Source organism: Canis lupus, chromosome 23 (assembly GCF_048164855.1).
Source record: "Canis lupus baileyi chromosome 23, mCanLup2.hap1, whole genome shotgun sequence".
Classification (NCBI taxonomy): domain Eukaryota; kingdom Metazoa; phylum Chordata; class Mammalia; order Carnivora; family Canidae; genus Canis; species Canis lupus.
In genome coordinates this window covers 11,714,363-11,737,517 of record NC_132860.1, presented here as the reverse complement: position 1 = coordinate 11,737,517, position 23,155 = coordinate 11,714,363, and the positions used below count along the sequence as shown (strand labels likewise).

Here is a 23,155-nt window from a genome sequence, read left to right as displayed (position 1 = left end):
GCAAATGAGGTGAAGTAAAAAACTTCAGTAACCTGTACCCCAAAATAGGCATATAGCCTTAAAAATAGGAGAGTCAATGCACCAGGTACCTCTTGTATGACCCTAGCTCAGAGTTAACAGGGAAGAGGAGGGCTTGCAGTATGACACAAGTAGTCTGTTGAAATGCTATTGAATCCAGCTTCTGGGAAAACTGTCCCTAACTCAACACAGAAACTAGGGTCATTTTAGGGGAAGGGGATCTATAATCACTCAAGGGTATCAGAGTAACTTCAGAAAAAAGATCTAAAATTTTTAGGAAAAAGGTAAGGTAGTTGGGATTTGCTAGGAAAAGGGTAGTAATTAAGCCCCCAGAAACAAATATTGGTATGACAATTGATTATGTCTTGGTTGTCTATTTTAAAGTGATGTGACTGGGGTCACATAAAAAATAGCTCAGAGTGTGCACTTTATATCTCACAAATCTTAATTTGTTTGAGAGAGAGAGGGAGAGCATGCGACTCAAAGTGGGGAGAGAATAGGCAGAGACAGAGGGAGAGAGAATCTGAAGTAGGCCACAACCACAGCAGAGCCTGATGCCGGGCTCCATCCCAGGACCCGGAGACCATGATGGGAGCCGAAATCAAGAGTCTGATGCTTAACTGACTGAGCCACCCAGGCGCCCCACAAATTTGAATTTTAAGAAGTACCTGAGCCCAATCAAGGCCTATCAAATCCATTTGTTAATAGAGATCCTACTCTATTAACAGTCAAGTCCTTCCATGGCCTTGTTTGCCCAAGGAAGAGCAACTAGAGAACAAATTGCTCTCTCTGTCATGCACGCTGAGCCCTCATGGCTGCTCTGGGGACTCAAACACCTCCCCTCTTCACTAGATCTTGCCCAGTAAGGGTCCCAATTTAGAGAACTCTACCACAAAAAGCCATGAAATTTCCCTCTGAAATGTCAAATGCATGTAATGGCTTAACACGAAACTCTTTGTAATCCAGAAATTCTAAAATAATATCTCCAGCTCTCTGACTTGAGTTTTTTATGGACAGAACTACAAAGAGACTAAAACAATACCTCAGAGGCTGTGTTGCTAATGAAGCATCTAACTCTCTGTATTTACATTTCCAGGAAAAGGGAAAGCAGGCACAAAAATGTCACTAATTTACAAGGCAGTAAACAGAAGTCTAATTCTATCACCAAGTGGCCCCAGTGTCTGGAAGCTATGCCTTGCTCTACCTGAAGGCAGCATACAACTTTGAACTGATGGTTCAGCTGCAATCATAAAGTCTATGCTTTCTTTTGGGTGGGGGTGGGCAGGTAGGGAGGGATGGTATGAATTTATATATTTCTCTCTAACTTCCAAATACCCAAAAACTCAGATTCATTCCTTGCTCTACTATGTCATTCCTTGTGGACAGCTAAATTCTAATCTTACTGTCAACTTCAAAAAGCTAAATAAATAAACTATAATCAACTTCACATACAAAATATATCAGTATAAGAACAAAGAAAAATGAGAACAGTATGTCTGGTAGAAATATACCAGGAACAAAATAATTATACAGCTGAAGGCCACATATTAACTCTGAATTCAGGAGGAAAACTTTCCTCTAATATATTCATGGATTATATTAGCTTAATCCTGGCTAAAACAGTTCTTTTATAAAAAGCTACTCATTTACCACTAGAGCTAACCAAAAATGCCTAAATAACAGTAATTGCCAAAAATAAAAGTTCATTTTGTGTGTCTCAAGGTAAATGAATCTCTTCTATATACCACCCTAATCTATCTATGCTTAAACGAGGGCACATTTCTTCCCAGAAGTTTGATGAATTTGAGAATATAGTATTCTAGGTACTCTCAGTAAGCCAGCAGTGAAAACAAATCAGAGTTAAATTATAATGAAAGCAAAAGTTTACAAAATAATTCCCAATCATTTTATTAAATAAGGTTTCCCATTTTCTAGGATGTTAATGAAATATAAAGAAGATAAATGAAATGCATAAATATTCATTTCTAATTTTTACCTGATTGTAAAATTTTATTAGCAAAGCTTTGTAATTTATACTTTGGATTTGAGAATGCAGTTTACACAGAGATATATTATTGAACTCAATTTGCATCACCTAGAAAAATAATGCCTAGAGGTCATGGGAATGCAGTAATACCAAAATAATACTTAAAAGGTTAATAGTATAAAAAATAAATGTCACCGCACTGAAAGCTATATTAACAAAAGCAATAATGGCTTGAAGTTGTTCTTCTTTTAAAAGGTTACATTTCTCTTGGAAAGCAAGGAAAACTTATTGCAGAGGACAATCAAACAGTGAGATAATTTGCATATCAAGATAATTAAGGCACATTCATTAGATGTGTTCCAGAAAAATTAGGTATGTTCATGTAAGGAACAGAGTAGGCTCTTTCCTGCTTAATGCAGGTGGTTTGACTCAATAATCAAAGAGAGCCCTTTCAAAGATGTCATCTCCAAATGACTCATTATGTTAAAGTTGCCTTTATGGAAAGCATCCCTCTCCAAATTAGTGTAAGAAGGTAGAGTCAGAGGAGTGAAGAATACAATCCCAGTTTCCTCCTTCCAAAGCAAAATACTCCCTGTCACGGCCACCACCATCTTATTCGTGCCAATACAGAAGGATCTTAAGATTCATATCTCATTCTAATCATAAAAAGTTCAAATTAGTCATGTAAAAAACTGCAAGCTAGATAATATACACATTGCTTTCTACAACATGTTGCTTCAAAGCCTTACAGGAATGTGCAGATTTCATTATTCCAGTTATCATATTTCATTATAGTGATGTACCCAGACCACCACCAAGTAAGAAAGAATTCTGTACAACTGTACATTAATCAGAACCACCTACAGACTGTGAAGTTTTGCTTTGATCAGAAGATTGTGATATCAGCTTCCATTGATTAATACTGACCAATCTGACAAGAAGCCTACCTTAAAAAACAAAAATCTTCTGAATCCATCAAGAAAATAAAGCTATCTGGAATAGGCCTGGCTCAACCAAACTGTTTTGCTAGACTGGATCATCCCAGCTTTTCTATTAATAATCAATTCTTATTTTAAATAAGAATTGAAGAATTACCTTTCATAAGTGTTGGAAATACTATAGAATACAAACTATACTTTGGTCATGAAGGAATATTTGCATATGGATACTAGATAGGAAAAATCAAACCACAGGAACAGCCCTGGCATCACAATAAGGTGCATACTAGCAACATAGTGGTGAAAGAAGTGAAAACAAAATATTTATGAGGCATAAAGATATCACATAAAAATGAAGCAAAATAAGGGAATATTGGTTAAATCCCAGAAAACATAATCCTCATGAACATGAAGGAATGCTGTAAATTGTAGGTGAATGCCAGTAATGGATTTTGTTAAGAGATTCATGTTATAGTCAGTGCTCTGCAAACTCCAGTCACTGGCTCTTATACAGCCTAAAAGATTAAAATAAAAATAAACATGGCATATCTCATCTCCTTGAAAACATTCTGTATACACAGTTTCATTACACTCGGGGAAAAAAGATACTAGGGCCTGATTTTCCTTGAACTGTCAAAATACAAAAGAAACGCAAAAAGTCTGCACAGATGTAGCAAAGTACTGGATTTTTTATATTTTGGCAGGTGCTCAATATGCAGCCCACATAATCACATGTTAATGACTGGAGTGTGTTAATCAGCATGCATACCTGATTCTTTCTTGCCCAAGGGGGAAAAAAGCCAACTATTCCAGAGCATGTTAATGTTTTTACTTTTGATAAAGATTTTGATAATACACTAGGTAAAAAAACTTTTCCAAAAAGTATATTTAAAGGTGCATTATATCATTAAGATTAATATTAAAATTCCAATTTTAATTTTAAAAATTAATTATCAAAATTCCAATTTTCATAAACATCAAGATATTTTCAAGTGGCACACCAGTAATCATTCTGTTTAAAAGACCCAGATTTGGGAAAGTTTTTTAAAGATCTACATTTTTTTTTAAAAGCAGGAATGAAACAGGGTATATAACCAGGGTATGAAAATACAAAGATGACCAATGTGTTGACACTAGACAACAGTAGTTGTCTATTTCCCTATCCACACTATGCAGTAAAATATGGTTTTACTTTTTGGTTAAAATTATAAGCACATACCTGTCATTAAATTTTTGAGAGAGGTTTAAAAGAAACTTCTGTGTGCTAAATACAGTTTCAAAATGATAGAAAATGGGAAATCTCTCACAAGGTTTCCTGGAGAATGTTGTTTCATGACTCAGGGAACAAAGGTGGACATTTTTCACTTGTTACCAGAAGTTTAGATTTGAAATTTACTTAAATTGAATGAATGCCAAAATCCTAAGATGAAAGGAGTGATAACTAAATTTTCCAGGAAGTCTAGAAAATCAAGGGAGTTTTTAGATTATTTTCCAGTGCTTCACAGACCAAGCAGGTACCAAAAAGATACATGTAAACCTCACCTTAGGTGTTCAGGCTATAATAGGTCCAGGCTAACTAGTGGGTTTCTATAGTTTCTTCCTCTTTAGAAACTACATTTTCTCATGTATGGTCTTGATAAAAATGAGAAAATAACTTTCATTTGGGTGCTACCTACTATCTTAAATGACTAAATCTCACCAAAAAGCTGGCAACAACTTAAGTTTTTAAAATCTTTTAAAAGCTTACAAAATTAGAAATCTTCAAAAATTCTGTCACAACATAAATAATGGCTGAGAAGGATTAAATCTTCACTCAAAATTCCTGGACTGTTATCATGTAATGACAACAGCTCCAATCCCAGTCACAGTACAAAGTTCACACCAGAATTTTTATGGCTCAAAGCGAGGTACATAGAACACTCCAGAGGTGATTAGCAACTTCTTTGGACTAAAAGCAAAAACGACAGAAAGGAGAAATTGTTTGCAAGTAAGACAGTATTGTTCCTAACATTTATTAAATATCTCAACATGCCTATTGCCGTTTTCTTTCAGTTACAACAAAGGTCACTATGGGTAGCTTTTATTTATAGTGAAAAAATTATTTTTAAAACTTTTCTAAAAGAGAAAATTCATTCAGGGGAATTTAAGTAGGTCTCTAAAATAAGAAGCTCTGATATTCTGGGGCTCAGGGTCCAGTCTGGTTATTTTTGCTTAATTACACTAGTAATTAAAAGCCAGATGCATATAAACCCATTTGACTTAAATTATATATCAATATAAGCATGTGTCTAAGTGCACAGATGTACATGTGTAAAGAAGACCTCACTTACAATCTTGTTATCACTTTGTGAATCTTGTAAGAGATACTGTTGGTACCCCGGCCTACCCCAGAAGTCACCTGCAAAGAGTTCTTTTTTTTTTTTTTTTTAAGATTTTATTTATTTATTCATGAGAGATACACACACAGAGAGAGAGAGAGAGAGAGAGAGAGGCAGAGACATAGGCAGAGGGAGAAGCAGGCTCTCTGCAGGAAGCCCGATGCGGAACTCCATCCCGGAATTCCGAGATCAAGCGTCCCCCAGCAGTTCTATCTTGAAAAAGCTTCTGTCCTCACATGGGACCATTCTCTGTCCAGGAGCAAAACTCCTCTCTTCCCCCTCCTTGGTCTTAGCAATTTCATTTCCTGTACATTCTTTTTTTTTTTTTTTTAAGATTTTATTTATTTATTCATAGAAACAGAGAGAGAGAGAGGCAGAGACACAGGCAGAGGGAGAAGCAGGCTCCATGCAGGGAGCCTGACATGGGACTCAATCCCAGGTCTCCAGGATCAGACCCCAGGCTGCAGGCGGCGCTAAACCGCTGCGCCACCAGGGCTGCCCTCCTGTGCATTCTTGACTAAATTTCTGCCCACACGACTAAATTCATGCCCACATGGCTTAAAATATTCCCCTCACCTTCTATGTGAATCTTGTCTTCTTCAGAATCTACGGGAACTCAAAGAATAACCTCCCTAATTGTTTACTCTCATGTATCATCAAACTTTTAGGAGCAGTACTGCCATAGTTTTCCTACTAGGTATCCTTGTTTCTGCTGCTATCTCCCACAATCGGTTTGCTGCACAGAAGCCAATGTGATTTAAAACAAGCAAACATACATACATACATACATCAGGGCACCTGAGTGGCTCAGTGGTTGAGCATCTGCCTTTGGCTCAGGTTGTGATCCCAGGGTCCTGGGATCGAGTCCCACACTGGGCTCCCTGCAGGGAGCCTGCTTCTCCCTCTGCCTGTGTCTCTCTTCTGTGTGTCTCTCATGAATAAATAAATAAAATCTTTAAAAATAAACAAATCAAACCAAATCAAATCAAATCAAATCAAATCATGCTAGTCTCTCATTTCAAATCATCCAAAGGCTTCCTCTTGCACTTGAAGTCTAAATACCTCACTGTAGCCCATGATAACCTCAAAGTCTTTGTCATCTGCCTGTCTCCTTGATTTCATCTCATTCTCTCCCTCACCCACTCCATTCCACCCACTCTATTGCTTTCTGCTACACTTACTATAAAGTCTAGCTAAGGGTCTTCCTCGCCAATTTTCACATACTTGGTTCCTTCTCCTTCAAACCTCAATTCAAAAGTTACCTCTTCCAAGAGCCTTTCCAGACTGTTCAAGGTAGTCGTCCTTGATCACATTTTCTTATTTAATTTTCTTTATTACACTCATCAATGTCTGAAACCGGCTCACTCTGTGAAACTTCTTTATTATCTGTCATACTACTAGAATCTGAGTTCCACGATAGCAGGGCTGTCATACTACTAAAATCTGAGTTCCACAATAGCAGGGCTCCTTACTGTATTATTTGTAAGCAAATCCCTGCACCTAGAATTTAGTGGGTGCTATATACTCAAGTAATCTTTAGCATTTAATCATTACACACAATGTCATACTGCCAGTCACTAATTATAGCTACAAAATGTTACTTCATCCCTGTTAACATTGAAAAGAATGATACACTACACATTTTTCCTGTTGAAAAAATTATGTGAATTTATTCCTGTCTAATGAATCAGTCGTAATTCCGACAAAAACACATTTCAGGAGAAAGTGTCAATATTCCTCTACAAAAAAAAAAAAAAAAAAAAAAAAGTACTGGTACACTCATACCATAATGAAAATAGTAGTGGCTGTATATAGTGAACAAGGATGCTGAATTTTCATTTACACTAACTTTTTGGTCTTCAAATGGAATTTATCAATTAACACAGCACGCTAAACTTGAAATCAAGCATTCTGGCATCTACAACTTAAGTGATTATAATTAAAATCAGAGTCTAAACTTCTTAATCTCAAATTGGCCTTTGAATGCTAGTCTAAAATTTCTATTCTCCTTTGCTTTATTGCCATAATGAATTATTTCCCTTGCCTTGAAACAGTGTGGTCTCATATTTTGTTCAAACACCATGTCAAAATAATCAGAATTTCAACATTTCAAGATTTTTTTTTCTAAACAGGAAGTGCAGCTTAGCAGAACTTCTCTGCTTTGTCTTTACTGTCTCTTATAGTAAAGCTCTTCTGTGGTCTTGATATTTCAAAGTAAAACCCTTCCTGAACCCAGCAGATAAGAAACTTTTAATACCTGTTTCTAACTTCACGAGTGAAGGCCATTATAAAAAGTAAATAACAATGGAAATTGGATAGGTGTCAGGAGAATTGTTGTTGTTTTTTACTTTAAAATTTTATTTCTCCATGGCTATTTTATCGGGCTCAATTACAGTGGGTAACAGACTATGATCCATTGATGATAGCTACCAAGTTACACTTAACTTCATAACAATACTTTTGGATGTCATATTGATTTGAAAGTAGAATGAGGTGAAATGTTCATTAAATTTTACTTAAGTCAAAGTCTCCCCACCTCAAGTGCGCACACATACGCGCGCACACACACACACACACACACACCTCTATATGTAGGTTTGCAGGACTGCCCAGAAACCTAAGGTCCTTCTATTGTTTTCCTTCCCTGTAATGAAAAATTGGTTGGTGATATGATACTCGCAATGTAAGTCATTACAGGTCTGATGCTACAGTTGTTACACATTATTGAATCTATCGAATGAAAAGGGAGCACAAAGGGAATTTCCAAATGCAGCTGCTATTTCCCATTTGTTAAATCCTTTTATTATACCATATAAGTACACAGCTGGGAAATACTATAGAGTGGGAGTTAAAACAAAATATTTTGGCTTCCAGACATTCAGAATACACAAAGGCTCCAGTGGAAAGCAGTGCTTGATATCAAAAGAGAGTGAAAGTTTGAAAACATTTCCAACAAATATGATTTCTTTTATACTAATATATAATATATGTGTAAATTTAAACTATTTTATACTACCATAAATCCCTCTTTAAATAAATTTGGTAAGCAAATTATTAATATCTATTTTCTGACAAAATTTTAGGTCATAAAACTTTGAGAATGTATCACTGAAGCAAATTGGCACTTGCCAAAATACAAACAAATTTTACTGACGAAAATAAGTAGCATGTTCTCTAAAGAAGTAAAATTTGAAATAAATTATTTCTGCCTCAACCTGTATTGTTCAGTTTCATTATTTTTAATTGTCCATGACTATACTTGACATAAGCGGCAAAATAGATCTTGGACCTAACCCTTCTTTTTATCCCTTCTGCCTCTACACTAATCCAAACCACTACCATCTCTTACCTGGACTTTTTTTAAGGTTTATTTATTTATTGGAGGGAGGGAGAGGGAGAGAGTGTGCACCAGCGGGAGGGGGAGGGGTAGAGGGAGAGAGAGAGAATCTCAAGCAGACTCCCTGCTGAGCACAGAGCCTGATGGGGAATTGATCCCACCACCTGAGCCAAAACCAAGAGTCTGTTGACCACCTGACTGAGCCACCCAGGCACCCCTTACCTGGACTTCTGAAGTAGGCTCCCACCAGGCCTTACTCCTTTCACTCTATCTTCCTCCTACCCATTCATACTATACCAGAGTAATCTATCTGCAATGTTCTAAAATCCTTCAATGGTTTTTCAATGCACCTAGAATCAAAACTCACTTCTATAACATTATCAATATGGTCTTATTGGATACAAACCCCTACCAGTCTCTTCAATCATATCTGTTGCTACAATATATCCTTACTCATTACACTCCAGCCACAAAAAAACTATCTCTATTTCTTAAGATTTATTTATTTCAGATAGATAGAGAGAGAGGGAACAGGAGGAGGGGCAAATGGAGAGGGAGAGAGAATCTCAGTCTCTTTGGACTCCCCACTGAGCCCAAAGCCTGACGCAGATCTCAATCTCACAGCCCCAAGATAATGACCTGAGCTACACCCAAGTTGGACACTTAACCGAGCCACCCAAGCACCTCAAAGACTATCTTTCATTTCCTGATACTCAGCTATATTTTATTCACCTCAAATGTTTCATATATGCTGTTCCCTCTACTATTTTTACTCTTTCTTCTATTCTTTGCCTTGCTAGTTCCTATCATCCTTAGGGCAGAGAAAGTATTTCTATCCATCTATTCTAAATTAGCTTTATCCCATTATTTTTCATATAGCATTCTGTTCTTTTCCTTCCTAACACATATCACAATTTTAATCATGTATTTATGTGCATGTTTTATTTAATTTCTGTCTCCTCTCATAGATATAAGTTCCAGGGCAGCATAATCATGCATGTTCTTTCACCACTATACAGCCAGCACCTAGTAAAATGCTGAGCCCAGAGAAGGTGCTCCATAAGCATCTGATGAAATAAAAACAAAGCATGGGCCTACTGTCTTTAGTGGCAGCGACTGGTTACAAAAACAATTCAGTTCAATCAGAAAAACAGACTTAGTCTTTTAGTCTTGCCTTGTTATACTTTCTCTCTCTCCTCCAATGAAAGTAAAATAAAATTTCCAGTGGATATATCTAACGGTATAATGACAACCCCCTATGAACCTAAAGTTAGTCTAGAAAAGTCTTATTTTTCTTCTAATCCCCTACTTCCTACCTACTGCTCCAGAGCACTAGTTGTTGCTGCAAAATCAGCTGAAAAAAAAAAGTCTGCCTCCATAATTTATAGAATCAAGTCTTTGACATTAAGCATTAAGCAGAGAGCAAGAATTTAAATACATGTTATCAGTATTAAAGGCGTTTTTAAATATTATCTTATTTTTTATTAAGGAATAAAACTTTTCCTCACAGCCCACTTAAAGTATCTTTCATTAACATAACCAAAAGTTAAGAAATGTAAAACAGGTTATCAATTCCTAATCTAATAAAATCTGTTAAGATCTTGGTCAGTTTTAGATGCTTTTAAAAAAACTGGATTTTTTTGGTTTAAACTAGACAATGACACTTACTGCAGCTTCTGTTCTGATGGTTAGAGACAGAATTTCTCATGGGAAAGCTGGCATGTATCTGATGTTGTTTCTACCTTCAGGGAAAACTGAAGCCTGATTGAATGATACTCAGGAGTTTTGTACATCCTTTTGAAATTAATATATAGTCAGGTAGGTGAGAAAAGCTTTATCATAAATCAAAAATGACCATTAAAAATAATAAATACCTACATTTCCTCACTGAAGGTGTACTCACCATATGACCTCATTCCCATAGACATGTTTTTGCTTAATACAATATTTCAGTGTTAACACACAGACACACACTACCTATTTTGTGTCATTATCAAGTTCACCACCTTATTCAGGGAATAGGATAACCAAACCTCCCCCAAATTAAATTAAATATCTTTTTGGCGAGTTGACCTAATAATGGACAAAAACTAAATCACAAACTGTTTTTCCAATTCTTCCCAGTTCCTAGTGTATTGGTAATATCAATCATATAACCACGGTGCTTGTTCTGTGACCTGAACACAAATAATTCTAGAATAGGTATTTTGAGTTGCTTCTAAGACACCGCACTCACGGACACACTGCATGACGGTGCCAGATTTTAAAAGCTCACCATTCTTTGCTGAGACGACAGAACACTGTCCCAGTCAGCATCTTGTTGGATGGTATTGACAAGGGTGGGTAGCTCCTCAGAGTGAGGTTTGTTGTGCATTATGGGGTGCAGAGGCAGATGGGAGGCCACATGTTGATCACTGCCCTCTTCCTTTTCTCTTGAGGTCAAATCTTGGGTCATCGCTTCCTCTCCATCAGCTGCACAGGCAAATGGAGAGGTGGCTTGCTTGGAAGACATTCTTCTGCAGAAGAAGAAAAGGCTGTCAATGACAAAAGGGCAAACCATCCCTTACAGTTGACTAATTCAGAAAACAAAAAAAAAAAAGTAGGTTCTCTAACTTCAAGTTGTTTATGACCTACTCTAAACCACTGGGGGAAAAAAAAACTCAGCAGAAGCTGAGTTTTCGCTCTCTTCTTTTAACTCAGCAAACCTTTTCCTAGTAGTTGCTACATATCTTCTCCCTAACCATCCACAAATGAGGGATGCCTGAGTAGCTCAGTGGTTGGGCGTCTGCCTTTGGCTCAGGGCATGATCCTTGGGTCCTGAGATGGAGTCCCCACATCAGGCTCCCGACAGTAAGCCTGCTTCTCCCTTTGCCTGTGTCTCTGCCTCTCTCTGTGTGTCTCTCATGAATAAATAAATAAAATCTTGGGAAAAAATCCACAAATTAAATTTTCATGGAATAAGTTTTCATAACATATAGTATACGTATGTGTGCACTTTTCCTCCCAGTTCTCCCAACTAGATCATCAAATTAGGGTGATAGCTAACAATGGGAAAAATAAGTAAGTGAATGAACTGACAAGCCATTTTGGAGGATGATTTTTAAGTAGAAATATCCAAATTTCTCTTATGTTTTATGGGGGAACAAAAGAAGTCTATGTGAGAAAATACAATCGGAAAGCACATAATACATGTTGGAAGTCCTAAGAAAAATTTGGTCCTGACTTCTTAGTTCATACCTTGTATTATGAGTGCCAGGCCTACCATGTACCATGGTTTAGTGCCAATCTGATCCTTTTCTCAAGATTTTAAAAATGAATCAACTACTGTAACTTAACTTTTAAGTGACATATTGATAGAGCAGCCGATAATGTTAGAATAATCGTAGGGCAATTTTGTAACATTTGAATTGAGTATATGAAATAACTATGACTCTATATTAGAAACCAAACAAAATTCAAAGCATTTACTGTGAAAATACTAAAATACTAAAATGCCTACATCATATTTTTAAAACTGCAAAAACAATTACTAAACATTCATCTACGTACCCACAAGTAAACATTGACTGCATTCTGCACAAGGTCTCCATTCTGTGCTTTGTTAAGATGGTTTTCTTAGCAAAATGTTTAAAATAAAACCACCAAAAGTTTATAACTTTAAAGAAAAGACAATTGAGTATTTTTTTCTAAAACTTTATGTTGTTTTGGGTTTTATAGCATCTTTAGCTCTAAAATTGCTGTGTAACGAAGGAATAAAATCTCCACCTTAATTGCTCTTTAACATTAATTGATTTCATACCATTTTTTAAAAAATGCACAAATCAGTTAACATAGGAAACCACATGAGCATTTTTCAAATTAGCAAATCATTAACTTGCTAGTACTGTTTCTACAGACAAATAAATACTGATTAAAGGGTCTAGAAATCTGAGATTAACAGTTAAATTTACAAATCTGTCACATGCTTTCATGAATATTGCAGTGAAGGAAATATCAAGTGCAAAGAAAAATAATTAAGTTAATTCCAATTTAAACAGTAGTTTTTATGTAGCAGCCCATGTTTCACATAGGATTTAACAGCTAATGCTAAATTTCTCACAATTAATGAGGGGGCTCAGATTTAGTATCCTACAGTGAAAAAAATTAATATAAGATCAGCTAATCTAATTATGCACAGTTCTAAATAAAAGTATTACAGGCTTTTGAAGTGCTTTGAAACATATTAAAATGCTGATACCTACTTATAATAATCATTCTACAAATAATAAAATTTCATCTATTAGACTTGATACTAGAAAATAAAGTGGGGGAAAGGAAGTGCAGAAGAATGTCTATATCTTCTTTGAGAAAAAAGAAATGAAATGTCCTAAAGAGTACTATATCAAAGGATGAGATAAATACATTCTTGACTAATTTCTAGCAATACTAGCAAATGGAAAAATGCATATACATGTATGGAAAATGATACTAAAGGATGTTTCTCATTTACAGGGATCACTGTAAATACTACAACAAAGCCAGGCAAATTATAACTGGTCTGCAAGTTTACCCAGAGTTTACCATAAACAACAAGAGTGTTTTCATAGTTCAGATAATGACAGTACCAATAATGTAATCATTCACATTGAAAACAAAAGAATGAATTTACTGCTGCCTTTTAAAACAGTTAAATACAATTGAAAGTCATAAGCCAAAACTCAGAGTGACTTTAGCTCCCCAACAAACATCCTCTTATTATAAAGTGACTTGGCTCCTTCCAATAGCAATATCTGAGATTGTTGCTTTAGTATAAATTAATCATGACACAAAACCCAAAATGAAAAGTCTCTTAAGAATAATTTCAAGTATAAACTGCACCAATGAACAATAGTGCACAATCCTAATTAAACACAACCGTGCAGCTGTAAAAATAGACTAAATCTGTCCAAAGCTGAGTTGAGTTTAAAGGCTGGTTTGTTAGAGTGTTTTCTTAAGGAAGGCTGGGCCCTCAGTCTTAATCAGCCAATAAATTATTTCCTGCAATTACATTAAATAGAAAATTATCTTCAAATGGGGAGTGTTAATTGAAAATCAAAATTCAGAGGGAAGTTTAGAAATTACACGCTGAATACAATTAGTGAGGAAAGGCTTCACCTCTACTTCATCAACAGTCTTCTGGTGATTCCTCCAGTGACCATTCAGGAAAGCTACCTATTTACAACATCACACAATTTGTCTTTTATTTTGCACCTACAAATACAAACGTCTATCAAGGTTGCAAATAAAAGATCTGCTGCCAAAAAAAAGCAATATTAAATTTGACTGTTCATCCTCAGTTCACACCATCGTTAGAGGACAAAGAGAGGAGGAGTGTAGGACAATAACAGTTAACAACCAAGGAAGGCATACTCAACTTCAAAATCCTTTCCTTTAGCAAAGAAGTTAACATTTTTGTTCCAAGAATACTTTACCATATCATATTTTATTTAATTTCTTGAGTTTACTCTCCTACAGTTCTCAACATGTTCCTAGCAGAGAAGAAGGTGATTTTATGGTATGGTTCCACTTGCAGGCTTTTCCTTTTGATAAAATTATTGGGCTTCTTTCAGGTTTCTTTTAATTGTTGGTTTTGTTGTAGTGTGGTAGTTTTGTTGTATTTATAAGGAAAATGTGTACAAATCCTTTTTATTTTTTTTTTATTTTTTTTTTATTTTATTTTTTTTATTTATTCATGATAGGCACACAGTGAGAGAGAGAGAGGCAGAGACACAGGCAGAGGGAGAAGCAGGCTCCATGCACCGGGAGCCTGACATGGGATTCGATCCCGGATCTCCAGGATCGCGCCCTGGGCCAAAGGCAGGCACCAAACCGCTGCGCCACCCAGGGATCCCTGTACAAATCCTTTTTAAAGCAGTTTATTAAAGTCTAGAATTCACTGATTATTAGATTCAATTTACTGATTACTTTTTGCACAATTACTTTATTAAAGAATCCTTCAACTTACTGATTACATCCTCATTCAAAGGATGTATTTCTTTACTTTAGCTTTCCTGTTTAAAACATTTTACTAGACCAACTAAACTATTCTGGAAGCTGCAAAGATACCTGACTTTTGGCAATACCTTTACTATAACCACTTCCCATGGCTACTCTCCTTTAGAAACTCATCAATCAAATATACACTTGGTTTTCGTGTTTTAAAATGTCACCTGAGATGCTTACTTTTATTTTTAATGGTCATTTAGTAATTTTTCACTACAAAAATTTTCACCCCCAGTGTTTTAGAACAGTAGCTTACTTTGGGGGCTGTCATATAAAACTAGTAAGCAAAAGAATCAAAATCCTTATGAAGATGGTCAATTTCTGTGTGACTTTACTTTGTTTTATTTTTGCACTATTATAACTTAAAAATCATTCAAATGAATTGTTTTTTTAATTTGTATTAAAAAAAATCTCCCTAGTTATACCCCCTGAAAACAGGGGTTTATAATGGAAGTGCTGACACAACCCTAACTAAAGCAGCGCAAATGTTGCCGCTATAATACACAAAATCAAGTTCTATTATTCTAAACTATCCTCGCTCATGGGATTTTTCTTTACTGTGCTCCCAGCCAAACTGCTGAAGCATGAAAAATTTAAATGCAATCAAATGCGCCCAATTCTACTTTACTAGAACAAGTGTCTACAGTGGTACAATCTTAAAAGGAGATGCAACAGATTTGTTTGGTGTTTTTTTTTAACTGTTTATTTATAATACAGTGCATTGGAGATAAAATAAAAGAGGAAATTACACTCACATGGTACTAGTGTATTGACTACACAGAGTACATTATAATCAGAGAGAAAAACTACATTGTCAACTTATCACATTGGTTAAACAAGATGGTTTTCTGGGGCATAGCTATTATCAAGTAAAACCTCCAAAGAGAATTACATATCTTTGGGACACATGAAACTAAATTCCCATCATGTGTTCCCCGAGTTTGAAATGTCTCTGCCCAGAAGATCAAGTGAATTCCCAGGATGCCAGGCCATTGGGAAGAACTTCAGGGCTTAGGACTTTTGGGAATGAGACTGTTGGAAATACAGTCGCCAGCAATTGATAATGTTTTCTAGGAAGTCAGTATGAGTATCTCTAGAAAGATGATAATTACTTTACTTCAAACTCCAAAACCCCAGGAACAAAATCTGAATGTTTAGGCCATTACAAATTTATTCAGACAGTAAGTATACTTCATGTTCTTTAACAAGAAATTAAGATCAGCTGGTCTAAAGACTTTATAAAATGGTAAGGATATGGATATCTATACATTAAGCCCTCTATGGCAGAAAATCAAATTTTCTAGAATTTTAAACCAGCCCAACCTGCTGTTATCTTTAAGAAACAGTTATTTGTAAATGTTTAAAGGGTAGGATTATTTTGAAACAGATTTCTCCTAGGGCATCACCACCTGAAATTACTGTTTTTTGTTGTTGTTGTTGTTTTTGTTTTTTTTTTTTTCTTTAACCATTGCCTGAGAAGAATCCATTTCAAAACTACGCTTTGGGATTTACACAGGTATCAAAAAGAGCCAACTGAGTTTATTGCAACAATATTTTTAACCTGATTTTTAAAAATGTTTTCCTTACTGCTAAGATAATTATCAAACAAAATTCACTTTTTAGGTGTGTTACATTTATTCAAAAGAAGCTCTGTTTTTACTATAAAGCAACATTTTAATAGTTGGTTTACTTAAAGAAAAAATTAAAAATTCAGGCCAATATTCACATTTGTTTTTGCAACTCAGCCCCAGGCTACCAAGGTAGACTTACTTCTGTCAGATAATTCACTGTTAATTTAATGTTGCAATTGATCTGATACTAAGAAATAAACAACTAATTTTCCAAAAATATAACACAGTGCCTCTCATTTTAAGGAGCATGAGTAACAGATATGTTCAGCTGCCAAAATGCACAATACTTAGGAACCCCTACAAAGGATGCCAGTCCACCCAGCCCAGGGCAAAGAATGATTTTTCCTGCACCTCTAATTCCCACGTCTAAGGATTGAGGGGTGGGGAAGGATCTTGGTTCCAGACATTAAAATGAAGATATCCCTTTCAAAACTTTTCCTGCTTCATTAGGGTAAGGCCTGAGGGCGGGTGTTGATTCTTTGCATTGTTTTATCCAGCACCACCTCCTCTCCCCAACTCCAACACCAGCTTCCCCAGCTTCTGCCAGGTTTTCTCCCTCTCTTTCATCTGTTTAATAAGTAACTGAGAAAATTCCGTGAAAAAGAAGGTAACTGCTTTCAGAGCCACTGTGGAGAGTCATAAACCTATCTTTTAAGGTTCATAGTGGCTCTTTCAGAATGTATATGGTAACATATACAGACAATATCTGTCAGAAGAAAATTCACTGATTTACCTGTCAGATCAATAGAGATGAGGCAAATGAAATATGCTTGAGGCCCTTGAAGTATGTCTAAGAAGGGGCTTAAATTAATGGATTCTGACTTATCTAAGGCTTCTAATTTTTCACACCAAAGCACCAGAATTGTCTCCAAAGGCCTTCTGAGGATCTTCAAAACAGGGACTACCTGGAACAGATTCTTCTCAAGTCATCAAAGTTTGTGTTTCTAGAGTTTATATTTAGCTGACAATATTGCTGTCACTTTATATAGCTTAAGACTGTTCTTTGGACTAGAGCTCATATGTCTTGGAATGCTTTGACTCATGAATTGTTTCTCCTGATAATGTTACATCACGTAACCACCTCTGTCTAATTGGTTAGTATCTTCTGGAAGAGGCAGGCAACCAGCCTAAAGACCAGCCTGCCTGCCTGCCTGCCTATGGAAAACCTGTAATTGTTACATGTGTCTCTGAGTATCCAGTTTCTTCTGGAGATCAAAACAACTTGACTTCATATAACCCTTGTCTATACTTCTGCTTATAGTGATACTGAATTTTTCTCACAGTTTTTCTACCAATAACTCGTTGGGATCTTTGCCTTGGAAAGCCAGGCCCAGAATTTATAAATAAAATCAGTCACTTAACAATAAAAGCAAAACCAAACAATGGCTACTATAAATACACACTAACTTAGAGGATTTTAATCAAGCACAATGACTTTATAGCTCAAACTGAAAGGCCTCTATGTGGCTTGAATGAAAACTGTCTACAATAATAGCAGAATGAGTTTATTTATATATGCTTACTTTGAATCTCCTCTTCACATGAAATGAGAACCATAATTTTTAAAGTGAAAACCAAACATGTGTTTGTCAGCTTGAAACCAATCCACTAGTCTGGGAGCCCAATTATACAATATCTTATCCACTTATTAATAAGAATCATAAAACAGAACAATAACTTCTCAGAGAGAAAGGGCAGGAAGCCATCACTGTATACTTTTCCATTCTTACCCCTATTTTCACTTTTTAGTATTGCCAGAAAAAAAAAGAGAAAAATGAAAATTGATGCTAGATAGATCATTTCAAAAAATGAAGGCTCACATATGATGACAATGAGCAAAATTACATAAAAAAGTTAATCTCTGAGGTTTTCCTTCAGCTAAATAAAGCGATCCAGCAATTTCCCTCTTCCATAAAATGAAATAAGGTATAAATTTCAGGTTCCTATCAAGAGGAGGAACAGGGAGGAGAAAAGAAGGGGGAAGGGTGAGACAAGGGAAGGGGAGGGGTTGGTGAAGGGTGAAGGGGAAAGGGGAGGAGAGAAACAACCGTGGCTTTGCAGTTCATTTTCAGTTTGTCTACTTAATGAAAACCTCATTGTACAACCCTGAAAACCATTTCCAGCAGGCAAAGTATTTCTGATTCAGCGGAGGTTACACAAGCATCAAAGCAGTTAAATATAGGTGCCAAGCTGCATTGCCAGGAGCTCTTAGTACTGTGAGTTAGTGTTACCTGACAGCTTAGTGAATATAAAATTACTTGTTTCTCCAATTGAAGACAATCAAATTGTCACCTTCCATTGTAATAATGCACAACTAGTGATCAGCAAAGTGCAAACATAATTACCATGAAGAAAACAAAAAATCAAATCTAAATCTCTCTACAGAGTAAACACATCTATCTGGCTTTCCCCAAAAAAGGAGTGCATTTTAATACTGAAGGCTATGATACAATCTTTGTTATTTAACAATAAGATTTATTAGCCTTACATTAAGTTAAAATGAAAAACAACACGAAAGACTAATTCATAAAAAGTGAATACAAATACCAGTAAGAGCACTACTACTTTCCAGACAGAGTACAAGGCCTACAAATTATATTGCTGCCATTTGGGCCGATAATGTTGTGTATGTCAGCAGAATGTCCATTATAAAAACCATGCTTTAAGCAATTTCTTCCCAGCCTAAAAACATTTCTGAAGGTTGAAGATAAACAGGTAAGACCCAACCTCAAAAGCTTTTGTCTTAATTTCTCCTTAAAAAAAAAAAGTAATGTTTCATTTTTGTTTTCTAAAGTGGCCTGTATTTTCGAGGTTGAAAATTCACCTAACAAAATTGGTTTAGTACTTCTATCCAAGTTTAGAAAAACAACCAAGCATAGGGTACATGTCTACAACTATTATTGAGACACTCAGCATCTGGAATTCTTGTCCAAATTTGGTGGCCAGATTGGCCCACTATGAAATGATTTCAGTAACCCAAAAGTGGGTTAGTATTAAAGCACTGAAAATTTGACATGGTTCTCCCATGCTCTGAAGATTCTTAAGATATAAATATAGATGTTGCTCCAAACAAACTACTTTTTAAAAAGTTCCTTTTGTAAAGTGATTTTAGATCTAACTCAAAATTTAAAATATTTGGATTTACATTATTCCTTCCAGTATGGGAAAAACTATCTTTCCCATTCTGAAAACACTCCACACATAGGGGTTTCTTCTTTTACCAATAATGCCCTCCTTTTAACAGAGATATACAACACACAGCTTTGGCCTGATATTCCATTTTGACCCCACACTTCTGGTCTAAATAATATCATTTTTAATCCTCCAACATATATCCACAAAAAAAATGGGTCATTTGGGGGAGCGGAGGAATCAATGCACAGGAGTGCATGTGGAATGAGTCAGGGACCATCGACAACATAAGTTTTCCTGAACTTGAATCTTACCATATAAATGTACACATTTCATCCTTTACAAATGGTCAATCTTATACTTTATTCTTACTCCACCATTGCCCCATTTTATAAAGGTAGAGTGGAGAAAAGGATAAGATGAAGACACTGGATTGACTCTGTGGCTAAACCAGAAGCTGAATGGGGATGGAAGAAAAAGAGGAAAATGAAAATCCAATCTCTAGTTGCAAGTTTTGTTGCGATTTGAGATAAATTTCACATCATTAAAAGAAGTCTGGATTTGAGATATAAGACTGTTTTAGGAAAAGATGTTTTTCCTAGACCTTGTCAACTTTCCAGGTACAGAATAAAGCTTCCTCCTCACCACCCTGGCCCAAGAAACTCTACTTACTAAGCTTAATAAAATAAAAACCTCCCAGCACAGAGGATGCAATTAGTGTTTTTTAAACTTCAGTGATGAGTAACTTAACACTTTCCTAAATTATGGTCCTACAGAATATTCCATACAATATAGTAATAATAAAAAAAGATCAACAAAAGGAAGGGAAAAAACCCTGTTGTCATAGAATGTCTTCTAGTCCTAGGGAGATAAATGCTTACAAAGATATTATCATAAGCTTATACTCAGTGGAAGAAAAATAGAAAATAATAAAAGACTTTGTGTCACATTTTTTAAAAAGTAAGCTTATTCTACATATTCCATGAGATTAGAGATCATGTCTGTTTTGTTTTTTACTGAATCATCAGTGTCCCGCACAGGGCTCACACACTGTAGATAATCAATATTGCCTATATATGTTGTCTAATATTTGAAAGAAAGAGAATGGGGAAAATCAGAGAGGGAGAGATGAGCAAACAGCTTATTTTTCAAACTTAAGGTGAATACATAATCATAGAAAATAACACTCACATGTTAATGCTGCCAACCTAAACATTACTCTTCCTCTATGCACTTTTTGTCAAACATCTCATTCCTTAATATTTAAATCATATAATTTTTATATTTATATACCCAACACTGAATCTCTCTCATCTTCCTGAAATACAACAGTCCTCAAATGACTGCTAGACATTTATACCAAGATGTACTCTGCTATGTCATATTCAACAAACTTAAAATTAGTTTCATCATTATTTTCCTCAACACCCTTCCTCATTCATTCACACCCAGAAAAGCATCATTCTCGAAATCATCCAAATTCAAAACATGACACTGCATCTGTCTCCTCTTTTATTCTTGTTCCACATTGCCAGACTGTCATTAAGTTCCATCAACTCTTCCTTAATAAAATTTCTTCTGCTCACACCTTCTTACCATGCTTATAATCTTACCTGAGTAGGGTTTTCTTACACTTCATACCTAGACTCACAGCAGACTTTAAACTGAATCTTCTGTAAGAGTCCCCTAATTTCATTTTCTAATTTCCCTAGTTTCATTTCTCCCTCTCCAAATCAATCTTACTGCCAGTCCCTTTACCAAGCCACTCTTTTGATCAAGAAACATCAGTGGCTTTCCCCTGATGACAGAAAAAAGTCCAAACTCCTGACTCTGGCATTCAAGGCCTTCCATTCAGATCCAACTAATCTTTCTAGATTTATCTTCTAGTAGCTACACTTTAACCTTCTATTCTAGCTAGATGGATGGACTCAGGCTTCACTTATTGCTGCTACCCTGCCTTTGCTTTTCCTGCCTGTCCCTACTTCCCTCACTCTCCTTTCTTATCACTAGGAAACCAATTGAGATTATTCCAAGTAACTATGATCCATCCCTCTTCTAATCACTCCTAATAAGTGCTCTGAAAATTTATTTTTATGCCCCTCATTCCACACTTAATGCATGCTATCTTACTTAATCTTTTTAAAAAGTATACTGTCATCACATTTCTGAAAAGTAATCCAAACTAGATTACAAACTTTTCAAGGGCAAGAACAAAATCCTGGTTTCTCCGTATTCCCACAGGTACCTAGTACAATAAATTTGCATAAAGAAAACACTCAATAAATATTATTACCCAATTACTTAAATATTATTAAATGAATAGGCAGAATCAAATTTAGAGAATTATATTTAACCAGAAGATTTAAGGTACCCCTAGATTTCTGTACCTAAGTTGGTTTTCCAGGACTATCTCTTCTTCCCCCCACCCCTGGCCAGTAAGTTCATTCACTTAAAAGTTCTACATATTCAATGGCAAGAAAGCCCCCCACCAAAATCATCAATCTATGTTGTCAGAAACATTGGAAAGATGGATGGATGGATGGATGGCTGGCTGGATGTTGGAGAGATGACTAAAAAGAAACAGGAACAGTATTTAGCAGATGCTTAAAAAATACTATTCCCTGCACTGAGCACTGCTACATGTATTGGCCCCATTTAGTTCTCAGAATAGTTCCAGTATTTAGATAATATCATTGTCCTTGTTTTACAGATAAGGAAATCAAGGCACAAAAACGTTTATATTTTTAAAAATTAAAATTCACCTAAAGTCACACCTCATAAAAACAAAAGGCAGAATTTGAACTCAAGTGGCCTAACTCTAGGACAGAGTTATTGAATTAAAGATAACTAACAGTATTAGAATTAAAGATAACTTTAATTATCTATTAGAATTAAAGATAACTAACAGTAAATCTAAAATAAATTATTAACTATTTTTAATTATCATCTGAATTTTTCTTTACTAATATATATACTTCCTATAGAATTTTATTTTTAATATTCCAGTTAGATATTTTGGATACTCATTTAATCCCAGCTTAGTCAAAGAATTTGCTAATTTTTTATTATTTAACAACTATTAAAAAAAAAAAAAAAACAGAGAAAGAGAAAAAAAAAAAAAAAAAAGGAGAGCTGCCAAACCTCTAACCAATCCATTTGACTCTCATTCTAAACAGTTTGACAACAAAATTGGTTATGGTATTGGCACACAAAGGAGACAGGTCCACTGCAGTTTTTATATGATAAATTTTCTAACAAATATTTGTTGTTTACTCTCCATGCTTTCCCTAGAATTCTTTTAATAGTTAGTCTAGATGATCAACATTTAAACTATATTCTTATACAGACAATTGTGAGATAAAATAAGGATGTCATTGCCCATTCATTTCAAGGTCTAGAGAAATGTGAGATCCAATTTCTACTTTCCACCTTTTACCAGAAAGGCCACACCAGAAGCATAAGATACAATTGTACCTGTCTCATTACAAAATGTGATGAGGACGGCCTTGAGAAAAAATGAGATGAGGTACTTGAGCAGTATATATTTAACACAGGACCCATCTAGAGTTCATTTTAGGAAACACCAAATAATTTAAATATCCTTTTAAAATCTGACTGTCATATAACATTACCTGTACCCTAACTTCTGAGGGGAAGAAATAGGGAAAAAGAAAACCCTCATACACAGGACTTGCATTTTTATAAATTATAAT

The 23,155-nt window shown here is 35.4% G+C and overlaps 1 protein-coding gene across 34 annotated transcripts in view; it reads right to left on the bottom strand.

The window, feature by feature from the left end:
- Positions 1 to 23,155, bottom strand: part of SOX6 (SRY-box transcription factor 6) — a 633,064-nt gene that overhangs the window by 339,417 nt on the left and 270,492 nt on the right. For all 34 annotated transcript variants that reach the window (XM_072793935.1, XM_072793936.1, XM_072793934.1 and 31 more), the window contains one exon: positions 10,934 to 11,174. In XM_072793935.1, coding sequence (XP_072650036.1) covers positions 10,934 to 11,170 — 237 coding nt within the window. In that variant the 5' untranslated portion in view covers positions 11,171 to 11,174. The remainder of the gene's footprint in view (positions 1 to 10,933; positions 11,175 to 23,155) is intronic.